We start from the raw sequence: 13,688 nt of genomic DNA, 5'->3' as shown, positions 1-13,688 counted from the left end.
CCTACCGAGCGTAGGTATCAGCTAGGGGGTTTCTTGACTGCGCACATCCTCTTTACTCTCTCCTTGAACGAAACAAGTATGGTTTGTCTGCATCTTTCAGGAAAAAAAAACCCCACCCAGATCCTGCCTTTTGTGGGAAACTGAGAGTGTACTTTACCTTTACCTTTTTTAATCATTTTAGCCACTGAAGTTAAATCAAGATTTAATCTATCAACTAGAAATCGAGATTTTAGAAAATAATAATGATATTAAAATAAAAAGTGAAGTGAAGACTTGAGATTGGAATGTAAATCTCTTAATCAAGATTTTGGAGCGCACCTTTGGCAAGGCCTTGACTAAAAATATGTCCATTTTGACATATGCTTAAGTCAAACAAAAGATAAAAAATAAATCAAATAAAAAAACAACCATAATAATAAATAGAAAAAATGGAAACTATTAATCCAACTTATTGTCCATTAGCTGAAAATAAGCACACCTTTCAATTACTTTAAAAATAATCCCACCTATTGTACATGTGCACTGAAAATGTACCCCATCTAGATAATTCATCTTATATTTACATCTTATTTTAGTCATTAAAACACCTTAAAATTTCATTTCTTTTTAATCTTCATACTTCTTCAAACAAGATTCTAAGCTATTAAAACACCAATTTGGTTTTAAGTGTGTACACTTTTAACAACACACGCTAGGTGACATTAATCAGAAAATAATCAAAATGTGGATTTATTTTCAACTAATGGATAATAGGTTGGATAATTAATGTCACTTTTTCCTAATAAATGACAAATATATAACATATTATGTATAACGTGAACCTTAATCCTTGTCTTACTAGAATAATATTTCTATCGACTTGGAATTTGAGGAGGACCCATATTTGAGGTAGTAGATAATGGATATACTTATCTCCTTCATTAAATAATACATAGTGAATCGAATGAATGCATATTTGTAATTTAAGTGAAAAAGACTTTACATGTTTGTGAGATTTACTTTGAGCTATTATTAGGTACACATATATCATAATATGATATTTATGAAGTATTTTTCTTACTCCTTGATTAAGCGACTATGTGGCTCCCGTAATCAAGTGATCTTATGGGCATGTGATCAAATTATCAACTAGGGAACCGCATGATCATGAGTCATATTTACATGAGTATTTTGAGAGCGAATGTGAATCACATGTTCATATTATTGTAATCGCTTAAATAAAACATCTAGATTATTAATCCATTAGTCTATTGAACAAGTATATTTTTGTCGGAAATCTTTTAAAATTTAACTATCTTATTATTTAGGCATTAGATTATTTGTTAGAACTTCATATTGAATAAATTTTGTGATTATTTATAAATATGACACCTTAAAGCATTGTTTTAATTCTTTTCTTTTTTAACAGTAGATGATTAATTGTCAAAAAACCATAAAAACCAAAGTGTCACAATGATGAAAAGATACATCTGCATGCAACTCTTCTATGTATAAGTGCAATAATCTAATAAGTACTCATATGTTTCAAACAATAAACTTAAAATTTTGTTTGAAAATTATACAACAATAATGTGGGACTGTTCAATGCACTGATTCACACCACAACGAATACAAAATGCATACAAGATATTACCCTTATGACAGAAGTACAAGGCGTTCACTACAAGTAAAGAATTAGTTTTGTTCTAAAGGACACCAGGAATCATTTTAATTTAAAAAATTTAGAACAAGCATATAAGGGTATGATAAATGTCCTAGTCCATTGGCTATCAACAAGGATGCTAACCTCAAAGCGTCCAAGAAACTATTTTAAACCAAATCAGTGACAAGGAGGAACTACTCTTCTCTAAAACTTAATCTATTGTTGAAGTCATCTAAGAAGCAAGCCCACATGGCTATCTATTGAAAAGAAAAGCATGAATCCTCTTCTAGAAGCATTAAATTAGTAGTCGTTCTACAAATAAGGAAGAATAAGTCAATTTGATCAAGTTTTCCCTCTAAATGTGGAAACCCACATTTAATCTATCTATTTATTTTCTTTTTTTATTTTAGCAAAATGATTTCTAATTTGTTTACAAATTAGAGCAGAAACTACTAGGGCCTTTACAAGCTTTTTTATTCCTGTTGTTTGCCTTCATAAATAGGAGCATGTATAAATGAAAATTCGGACGTTTATGCAATTCAAAACTTTCTAGAGAATTAAAATCTATCAGTCTTTTTCAAACCCGACTCTTTTGGGACTGATATAAGATAATTTGTCCTTCGCTTGTTAATTGTGCAATTGGAAACCTTCAATTGAAACTGTGGTGATTTATTTGTATCAATGAAGAGCAAAGTGCTTAATATATCCTTTTATTTCAGCCTAAATTTATCCCTCCTAAAACTACCATTAAATCACCTTCCAAACACCCATAATCCATAAAGATTCATTCACAAATCATCACACAATTCCACCATCCTTATTCCTCTTTGCGTCAAAATCAAAACATCTCAAAAGTTCGATCTTTAATCAAACTTTTCCATCCACTTATGGATAAATTTTTAAATCCCATCCTCTATTAATCAACACAAAAGGCATCGATCTTCCCTTCCAACCCCCGTAATTTGCGTCAAATTGTAGCTCCTCAAAAAATCATCCCAAAAAAAATTCGATCTTCATATAATACCAAAAATAACAATCATTTTCCCAAGAACTTGCGTCAAAGACAAAACAAATAAAAAGTCTCAATCCTTGAATCTATTTCTTCAACAAACCATAAATCCTCACCCTTATAACCTTACCATATGATCCTACCTTAAAAGATCCACTCTTTACCTACAAAACACAATTTTCAAAACTCCCAATAACCCTACCTAGCGTTAACCCCCATTAAAACAAAAGACTTAAACTTTATCATACATAACCCATTGCTGATATGGCTATATTAGGGTAATCAAAGAAACGAGAGAAATTGAGGAAAAATATGTCTAAAGAACTAATACTACTTGTCTCGCTCAATGGAAACAATCACAAGATGGTCAATAAACAGAATGTCACAATTTTACATATCATGGGTTGTGGGAGGTTTTAGCAAATTTAGAAAATAGAAGACAAGTATGTGGTTAAAAGGAACATATCCAATCTGAATTATTGACATCATAAATTGGCGTCCCATGTATCTACCAAGACTTACTTTATGAAATATATATATAGGCAAGTGGCAAGGTTGTAAGACATCATGGAGAAGAAGCCAAGAATTCCATATTCTATATGGCATCATAAACCAAATGACCTTATAGTCAAAAATGAATATCTTGTTCAAGCAATAGACTAATATGGTCCCATATTGCATTCATATTCTTAATTAAAGAGCAGAAGTCATAAAATTACTGGAGATGCAAAAAACAAGCAGCAAAAGCAGAAGCCATAGCTGAAAACTGAAATAACTAGACAAACCTATGGCTACATTAATATAAAAGAATAACAGATAACAAGAATTTGTAAAAGTCCAGGAAGTCACTCTAACACTAGTCCAAATATGGCTAAGTAACATTTTCTGGGAGGATATTAAAAACTTTTACCTATTGAAATGTGTGCGGACCAAGGTATCATACAGAGGGCGCCACTGAATGGTGAGAGATAACTTCTTTCTGTACTTGTTTATAAATTTTAGAAGTAAATTTCCCCATCTACCCTAATCATGCCAAAGAAAGAAGTATCAGCCACAACTGAAGCAGTGCAAGCAAACAGGGATACTCATTAAAAAAGACAAGAATACCTGGGCGTAGAGTTTGTGACAAGATGCATGAAAAATGTCCAGTCCTAGTTTAACAAGAAGCTCTACATCCTCAAGGGACAACTCACTTTTGGCCTTTAGGAAACTGCAACATAATTTTCACATGTTTCAGATAATAATGGACAACAAAGTGCACTTGTTATTTAAGAAAGTTGTGGATGATGTTTGGTACCAACTACCAAGAGTGAATCGAAAACAACATCTTCTTTGTTATCAGTGACAAAGGTATCCTACCCCAAACCACACCTTAGGTGATGGCATTGGGGTAATGCAACAACGTTAGTTTGTCGGTTGGAAAAGTCAGATTATTTTTTCCCACAAGTAGCAGCTAATGCTAACATGGCATAAATATCGGAAAAGGTCAAGTCTGAAGAAATAATTTAGACGGTTATCACAAAATGATTGAAAATGTAATCCGAATTGGTTTCCACAAAATGAAAGAAGTAATTGTATTATAGACATACAGGTGAATTACAGAAATCCATTTGAGAGTAGCATAGACGGAATCAGGATCTCCAGGATGATATGAATTGTTAAGAGAAAGGACGACTCTTGAAAAGGCTTCCTTCTCTCGTATGGTTTCTTGGACGATTGGAGGTGGAAGCCATGAATTGTAGAGATGCATTTCTTAGTTCCGACTTTGTGATTCTCAGATTTGGAGATTTTGAGATTTGAAAAATGAGGAGTTTAATGGAGTAAAGTAATAAGGTTTATACTTGTATATAATAAAGAGAAGAGATGAGTTATGACTTGTTTTCTTCTTCCCATTCACAATTCCCATCTACCCACTTGGTCTTGCAGTCTTTTCTCTTGTTTTCTTCTTTGCCAAGAAATTCTAGTAGTAGTACTACTTTTCTACGTCTATTAAAGCCAATGAAAAACGTCATATATTATCAGGATTCAGGACGTCACTGGATCTCTTATGAACATAATAAAACTTTATAAGATTTTTAAGATAGACTTTAAAGATAAAAAAGTCACATTTTTTATTTGGCATATGAGGAACTTGAAAGAAGAAGATAAATATAAAAGTCTCAATGAAAATACTCATTTTTATCTAAGATATTTTTTTGGGGATTTTAATCATTTTTAATTTTATTTTCTATTTCTATTTCCTTTACATAAATAAAGACTTAGATATTTTTTAAAGATAAAGTTTGATTTCCTTCTTCAAATTCCACGTACAAACACTTCCCAAGTCACTGGTACTTATGAGTACTGAAAAAGCTACTACTATGATCAAAGATTCCTCGCAAAAGACTTACTCCAATTTCACCATTCTCTTCAACAATTTCACCAAATCAAAATGTAATTTTTATAAACCAAACTTTCTTACATCATATATGAAATACTGAAATTTTAATTTTAATAGAAAAAACTACATTTTTTCATTTAATCAAAATATAAATTAGATAAAATAACTTTTAATTAAGGATAAATTTAAACATCAATATCATTTAATCAAGGTATGTACTACGAACTATTATTTCAATAAACAATGTTTCTATATTTTAACTTATATTGGTATTCGATTGTTCAAATTATCAATTGATTATGATATGCTTTAGATGAAGGTTTTATTATTGACAATGTGATGCAAGAGTTTAATAATCAATAAATTGTGCTTCATTAGGATATTTTACATTAGGATATTTTACAAGTTGATGAAGTTCTTATAAACTTGAGCTTCAAATTTAATAATGTGCATTTATCCACAAAATCTTTTTGTTTATTCCTAATAATTTTTCTATATTTTAACTGATATCGATATTTGATTGATCAAATTATCAGTTGATTATGATTATGTTTGGAATTAAGTTTTTGTAATTGACAATGTGAGGCGAGAGAGATTAATGATCAACAAATTTTGCTACATGAGGATAATTTACAAGTTGATGGAGGTATTGTAAACCTTAGCTTCAATCGTAATAAATGTCGTTAAATATGCTAATTATTTTAATGCTAATTGTTGATATTTTTCTCGATTTGACGGACAATCCAACTCCATGACTTTAAGCACCATTTCTATAATTTAAACTGCCAATCTTATGGCTTATATTACCTATTCCATAGCATAAGTTTACTCTTGCAAACCCATATATTTGATGATGAGAGTTTATTACCATAAAAAAATGACATATTTGAATTAATATTAAATTTTATTTAAATTACAAATATTTAAGATAAAGCATCAATCGTGATCTTTAGAAGCTGATGATCAAATCCATAAAGTTGCAATGAAGCAGCTATTTTTATTTACATTGCAAAATCAAGAACAGACAACAATGTATTTTCTTTCTTACAGCTCATTCTACAATGATCAACCAGAATATGTTTAATGAGAGCTCAAAAGTTGTGCACGTGATTATCTTAAAATGCAACCATATTGCAAAGTGAGTCTATGATCCAGCACTAGCAGCATCAACTTCAAACTTCACATAACTTTACTTGTAACAAGTAACAAATAACAATTACTAAGAGTATGACCAGCTTAAAAACACATAAAATCGCAACTTACCAAGTAATATTAAGAATATGACTAAGATTTACGATTCCAACCACTTCAACACAATTATTGTAACAGACTCAAAATTCTTAATATTAATCTTCCTATTAATTATTCTGAATTTTCAAATCAAATCTCTAACCCTTTGATTATCCATTTCAAACCATCTTTAATTCCTAAATCTTTTCCGATTTTGTAATTTCTTTCAAATATTAAACTTTAAAATAGTATTTTGTTTAAAATCTTTTTATAAGCACTAAAATATTATTTTATTATTTTATAGTACGAAAAGTAAGTTTTTATTATTATATTCACGATTTTGTAAAATGTTACTTTTTAACTTTCTTCCTTAAATTAACATTACTACTTATTATTTAACCTTATAATTTTGATATAATTATTTTATACATAAAAATGAGTCATATTTTTATTATTAACATTAAGTATAGTTTAAGCAAAATTTTAAATAAACTACATATTTTCATGATCAAATTTACCCATTATTTTAAAGTATATTCACTTGTACATATTAGAACAAAATTTTGATGAACCAAAATCCTTTCTATGGTAACCCATGATGATGTTCATTACTTACACAAGCTATCACCATTTCCTTACACAAGCTAACCTTCTTCTACACTCCAAACTCTTACACATTCACTTACACACTCCAACTCTTACACATTCACTTACACACTCCAACTCTTACACATTCACTTACACACTCTAAATCACTTACACAAGTTAACCTTCTTCTATACTCCTAACACTCTTTTTCATACAATCTAATAAACTACAAAGTTGCCCAAACCCATTATAAATACCCCCCTAGCCATGAGATCACTTACACCACCATCATCAAATCTTTTTAACATTCTTTCTTATATTTTCACTTCATTAAAATCTTACTACATTAATACCTTTATTAATTGAAGAAATTAAAGAACATGGAGCTTAGAACACTCTTTACTTAGCTTAAATCATCATCATTATTTTGGGAGTTGGTATTAATTATCTTTGGAGCATTATTATCTATCTTGGAGGATCTTATTTCTTATTATTTTCTAATTAGTAATTAGTACTAATCCTTGGTGTTAGTATGGTATAACTTCTTACCCTACTCTTTTTGTAGAATTTTACATTATATTTACTTTATAATATGCAAAGTATGAAATATGTTGATATATTTTAGTGGAAGTTAGTTTAATGAAATTATGATCAAGATTATATTAAGTATGTGTATGCTAAAAGTATATTTAATATGTTAATCTAATAGTCTTTGAACAAGTTTAGGAAGTTGAGTGCAAAATTATATTCTAGTGATATTAAGCATGATTCATGTTATAAACTAGTACTAGTATATTTATGAGTTATGTGTTACATTAGAAATGTTATTATATTTAAGAATGTATTTTATGTTAGAATTTTGTATTAATATGTTTATGTTAGCCTTCAAACTAGTTTATAAGGTAGTAAGTTATTTTATGAACGTATTTTACTAAGTATGATTATATTAAGAATATTGTTATTATACTTTATTATGAGATTTAAGTTTATCCTTAAAGTTATAGTAAATTTCTAAGTTATTGTGTAAAGTTTTTATTTTTTATTTGTTTTTTTTAGTGGTTATGTTAATTATTTAAATCTTGAATTTACTATAATAAATTAAATGAAGTTGTTTTATTAGTGAAAAAAAGGCCCCGAAATACTCATAGGCCATTCGACCATTATCATATTAAAAGAAAAAGAGTTTGATTTATTCTTTTTTATATTATTATAAGCTATTTTGTGATAATATTAAAATAAAATCTTAAAAGTCATTTTTGAGAAAGCTTTATAAGTTATTAAATATTGAAGTGATTTTCTTGAATATATGAGATTTCATAATTAAAAAAAAATAATAATAATAACTTTTGTGACATTTAATTATTTAGTACAAAATAATATTTTATCTGCTAACTATTTGACCAAAATTTATATAAAAAGATGTAAAAGTATTTTTAGTAAACTTGTTTTTAACTATGTGTGAAATATTGATTTTTTGTGAAATTATAAGTTTTATTTGTTTTATAACTAGAATGTTGATTTTCGCGAATCTAATAAGTTTACTTGTTTTTCCAAACTTGAAATAATTATTTTTTGGTAAACTTGTTGAATTTTGAAAACTTATCCAAAGGTTGCAGTTTAACTTGAATTTTAATTAGAATGTTTGATTTTGTGAGGAGAATAAAGTTTTATTTATTTTAAAGTTGGAAATTTTGATTTTGGGAACTTATTTCAAGAGAAATAGATTTTAGTAGCTACTTGTGGAAAATACTAATTTGGAGACTATTATTAAAATATTAAGTTATTAGTGTGAATTTAGTGAACTATTAAAATAAAGTTATAAATAAAATTTAATGTGTAAAAATTAAGTAATGAACATATAAAGACGTAAAGGTGAATTAAACGTTATGATTAAGAATTATATTAAATAAATGAAGTTACCACTTAGGTTGGTCAAATTCAAATTCAAAGTCAACTTGGAGTAATAAAAATGTGATGTACTTGTGTGAAATGTATTGATTGAATGACCCTGATAGTAAGGTATGTCGAACCATGGACCGGCATGTAAAATCCCGGCGTCCGTGTTGGCCGGCACGTAAAATGCGGTGTAAGACAGGGGGTTCGCTACCTATCCTGTAGAGCTCGAGCATAAATATTGTATTGGAGGGGTGACGACTCCCACCACAGTTAGGGTTTAGGACTACGGTTCTCACCTAACCAGACCCTTACATATATCAGGTGTCATATTGATGTGCTTGTTGATCAGTGATAAACTTGATTAGTGTTGATGCTATGATGCATGGTACGGTTATGAGTATTAACCAAATGAACTTACTCAAGTGTTAAGATTACCGAATTGTATAAGTGGCAGTAACGTACTTCTGTCAGAATCGAGAATGGTATCTTAATGACTTAAAAGTATGTAACAGAAAACGAACATGGTAAAAAGTATACGATGGTGTCAATTAAGTATAAGTTCGTACTTAAATTTTTATTTTGTAAATGTAGCGTATAGTTTCCGTATTTTGAGTTGGATAGGAAGTTATGCTCGGCGTTAAGCGCTGACCGATTCAATCGGCTGTCATCCGTATCATGGATGGTAGCATTTTGCAGGAATTAGTTCAGGTTCCGATTCAGGCCGCAGCAATTACTATTTATCGAGAACTTAGCTGCTTTTTGTATCTTTATTGATGACTTGATGATGATGTATTTTTTTTTAGCAAACAATATTTCTTATCAGAGGTAATAATATTTTACTTTTGTTTTAAACAGTTTTAGTTTTATGATTTAAAGTTTTTAACAATTCGGCATTTTGAGACTTCCGCAATATTTTTTTTGTATTAAACATTATTACTAAATGCTAATTATGTATCGAGATTGGCGCACTTGTTACAATTATATATACCAAATAGTGTTTTGTGCCAAGTTTCGTGCAAAACAAACCAAATTTGAGCTACTTTATGCGCGAAAGTGCCATAATAGCTTAAAAACCCATAAAATCGCAGCTTACCAAGTAATATTAAGAATATGACTATGATTTACAATTCTAACCAGTTCAACACAATAATATATACCAAATAGTGTTGTGTGCCAAGTTTCATGCAAAACAAACCAAGTTTTGAGCTACTTTATGCGCGAAAGTGTCAAAATAGCTTAAAAACCAATAAAATCGCAACTTACCAAGTAATATTAAGAATATAACTACTACTTACAATTCTAACCACTTGAACACAATAATATATGCCAAATAGTGTTGTGTGCTAATTTTTGTGCAAAACAAACGAAGTTTGAGCTACTTTATGCGCGAAAGTGCCAAAATAGCTTAAAAACCCATAAAATCGCAACTTACCAAGTAATATTAAGAATATTACTAGGATTTACAATTCTAACTAGTTCAACACAATAATATACACCAAATAATGTTGTGTGCCAAGTTTCGTGCAAAACAAACCAAGTTTTGAGCTACTTTATGCGCGAAAATGCAAAAATAGCTTAAAAACCAATAAAATCGCAACTTACCAAGTAATATTAAGAATATGAATATGATTTACAATTCTAACTAGTTCAACACAATAATATATACCAAATAATGTTGTGTACCATGTTTCGTGCAAAACAAACCAAGCTTGAGCTACTTTATTCGCGAAAGTGCCAAAATAGCTTAATAACCCATAAAATTGAAACTTACCAAGTAATATTAAGAATATGACTAAGATTTACAATTCTAACCACTTCAACACAATAATATATTCCAAATAGTGTTGTGTGCCAAGTTTTGTGCAAAACAAACCAAGTTCGAGTTACTTTATGCGCGAAAGTTCCAAAATAGCTTAAAACCCCATAAAATCACAACTTACCAAGTGATATTAAGAATATGACTATGATGTACAATTCTCACCACCTCAACACAATAATATATACCAAATAGTGTTGTGTGCCAAGTTTCGTGCAAAACAAACTAAGTTTGAGATACTTTATGCGCGAAAGTGCCAAAAAAGATTAAGAACCCATAAAATCGCAACTTAACACGTAATTTCTAGCATATGACTATAACTTACAATTCTAACCACTTTAACACAATAATATATACCAAGTAGTGTTGTGTGCCAAGTTTCTTGCTAAACAAACCAAGTTTTAGCTACTTTATGCGCGAAAGTGCCAAAAAAAACACTTTAAAACCCATAAAATCGCAACTTACCAAGTAATATTAAGAATATGATTATGGTTTACAATTCTAAACACTTAAAATTCCATAAAATCGAATAGTGTTGTGTACCTTTACTGCTGCCCATTTCGGAAATGTGGCTCTGGATATAGATCCTATTTCTCCACGCAATTTCTTTGTTGTGCTGAAACGAATGGGAAAAGTATAACTATTTATATATCAATGCATGTAATAATATTAATGTAATATTATATATATATATATATATATATATATATATATATATATATATATATATATATATATATATATATATATATATATATATATATATATATATATATATATATATATATATATATATATATATATATATATATATATATATATATAACACTTAAAGAAAATTGGTAAAATTTATAAAATTACGTATGCATTAAACAAGGCTTTGAATTTTGTGTTGCGAGGCGGGCTTTGAGGTTTTTGTAATGAGTCGAAGACGTGCACAGTGTTCGTTAAAGGACATATGACCAAAAGTATCCAATGCAAACTACAAACGCAAATTTAAAATCAATAAATTAGAGATTATGTGAACTGAAAAATCAAAAGATAAGTTGAATTTCAAAAATAAAACTTACTCTTCAACATATGGAGCTAGAATGAACGTGTGTTTAGATGTAAGGGAATTATTCAAAGCAGTCTCAATGTATGCTTTGACGTCATCTGGATCATTTACGCTTTTAGTACCCGAAATCGACTCAGGACAAAACCATCCAATTTTATTGGAGGTTCGCGAGAATTTAGCTCCTCGTAAGCCGCATTAAACTCACGAATAAGAAAACTTTGTCAGTAATTCGATTATTAAAACAATTAAACAATAATGCCTAAATTGTAAGATAATGAACATCACCTCATGTAGACATGGATAAGAGCTACATTCAACATTTCTCCTCTCAAAAATTGCCCAATTTCACTAGGACTAATAATTACAAATGGGCTCTCAACAAAGCAGAATTATTCTTCTGCAGGGTTAGAACGATTGGGTCCTCCTCACTTATTAATCAATAGAATTCAAATGTCATATATTAGTTTAACGATTGAATCAAAAGAAGTAAATTCAAATCAAAAGTTATAATACAATATGGAATACTTACAACTTCAATGGGAGTTGTTCTTTTGGCAACAAAAGCCTCCCATTCCTTCTTTGATATGTGACCTCATATTTCGTAGGGCATACGAAGGTGCTTGCTCTCCACCTTCGTTTCCCGTTTTGACCTTTTTGGTTGTACGGGCATATTTCTTCGTGATCCAGCCAGTTACTAGCTTAGATTTGAAATCTCTGAATCTTTCAGCAACGGCTAAAAGAAAAACATTCTTCTTCTCCTCATCACTCTCGATGTGTGCCAAAAAAGCTTAAAAAACCTTAAAATCGCAACTTACCAAGTAACTTTAAGAATATGACTATGATTTACAATTCTAACCACTTCAACACAATAATATATACCAAAATAGTGATGTGTGCCAAGTTTCATGTAAAACAAACCAAGTTTAAGCTACTTTATGCGCGAAAGTGCCAAAAAAGCTTAATAAAACCTTAAAATCGCAACTTACCAAGTAACATTAAGAATATGACTATGATTTACAATTCTAACCACTTCAACACAATAATATATACCAAATCGTGTTGTGTGCCAAGTTTCATGCAAAACAAACCAAGTTTGAGCTACTTTATGCGAGAAAGTGCCAAAAAAGCTTAAAAAGCCTTAAAATTCATACCTTGTGAATCACTTAATTCAAATGTATTCATTTCCATGTGATCTACACGCATATAACCAACATCTACATCATCTTGATCCACTGATTTTGGATTGATAAAGGGCGGGGAGTCTTTAAAAGCTTCATATTCTTCCTCATCCTCAACATCACCTATACCAAGGATACTTCTTTTTCCCGGTACAACAATAGACCATTTTTTATCAGACGAGTCTACAATGTAGAATACTTGCTTGGTGTGTGTGGCTAGTATGAATGGCTCTTCACTATCACGCAAACGAGCTAAGTCTACAAGAATGAATCCACAAGGGTCGTCATTTTTTATGCATCGTCGATTATTATCTACCCACTTACATTTGAAAAGACCAATAGTGAAAGTAGAGTAGTCAAGCTCCTATATTTCATGTAGCCGCCCGTACTATACCAATTTAGCATCAACCGACGCTTGATCTTTGGCACTCGCGTAAAATGTAGATGACGCCAAAATAGAAACCCCACTATTCTGTAAATAAGATGACTTCTTATCTTGACCCTCAGTTCAAAATGTGAAGCCATTGACATCGTAACCCTCATATTTGTTGACATCATCACGAGGATCAAAAGCTAACCACTTAATAATTTCAGATACACCCTTGAGTTCTTCACTTATTACTCGATTATGAAACCAATCAATAAACGTCTTGTTATGCAACTGCATCAATCCCCTATCCCCTTTACGAGAATATTTTGCGCGCAATATATCTAAATGCTCACTCAAAAAAGGATGGACTTCAGGAATATGATGCAACACATACAAGTGTGCTTGTAGAAGGCTGTCTTGAGAAGGTGTGACCGATTTGGAACCAATTGTTCCTTTTCCCTCAAGCCTTCCTTAATTTCGAGAGGTGGGAAGTCCAATAGGCTTTGCCATGGCCAAATACTC

General features: G+C 30.2%; 1 protein-coding gene across 2 annotated transcripts in view; it reads right to left on the bottom strand.

Moving 5' to 3' along the window:
- The window catches only part of LOC130808738 (proteasome activator subunit 4-like), a 32,161-nt gene extending 27,539 nt beyond the window's left edge, over positions 1-4,622 (bottom strand). Inside the window, exons 1-3 of one of the 2 annotated variants that reach the window (XM_057674215.1) lie at positions 4,241-4,622; positions 3,759-3,861; positions 3,562-3,674 (exon numbers count right to left, since the gene is read on the bottom strand). In XM_057674215.1, the coding sequence (XP_057530198.1) occupies positions 3,562-3,674; positions 3,759-3,861; positions 4,241-4,401 (377 nt within the window). In that variant the 5' untranslated portion in view covers positions 4,402-4,622. The remainder of the gene's footprint in view (positions 1-3,561; positions 3,675-3,758; positions 3,862-4,240) is intronic. The other variant, XM_057674214.1, reaches the window with a different exon arrangement.
- Positions 4,623-13,688: the final 9,066 nt, after the last annotated feature.

The sequence above is a fragment of the Amaranthus tricolor genome, chromosome 3, assembly GCF_026212465.1.
Source record: "Amaranthus tricolor cultivar Red isolate AtriRed21 chromosome 3, ASM2621246v1, whole genome shotgun sequence".
NCBI classification, from domain to species: Eukaryota; Viridiplantae; Streptophyta; class Magnoliopsida; order Caryophyllales; family Amaranthaceae; genus Amaranthus; species Amaranthus tricolor.
The sequence above is the reverse complement of the archived record's forward strand: the minus strand, read 5'-3'. Positions and strand labels throughout refer to the sequence as shown.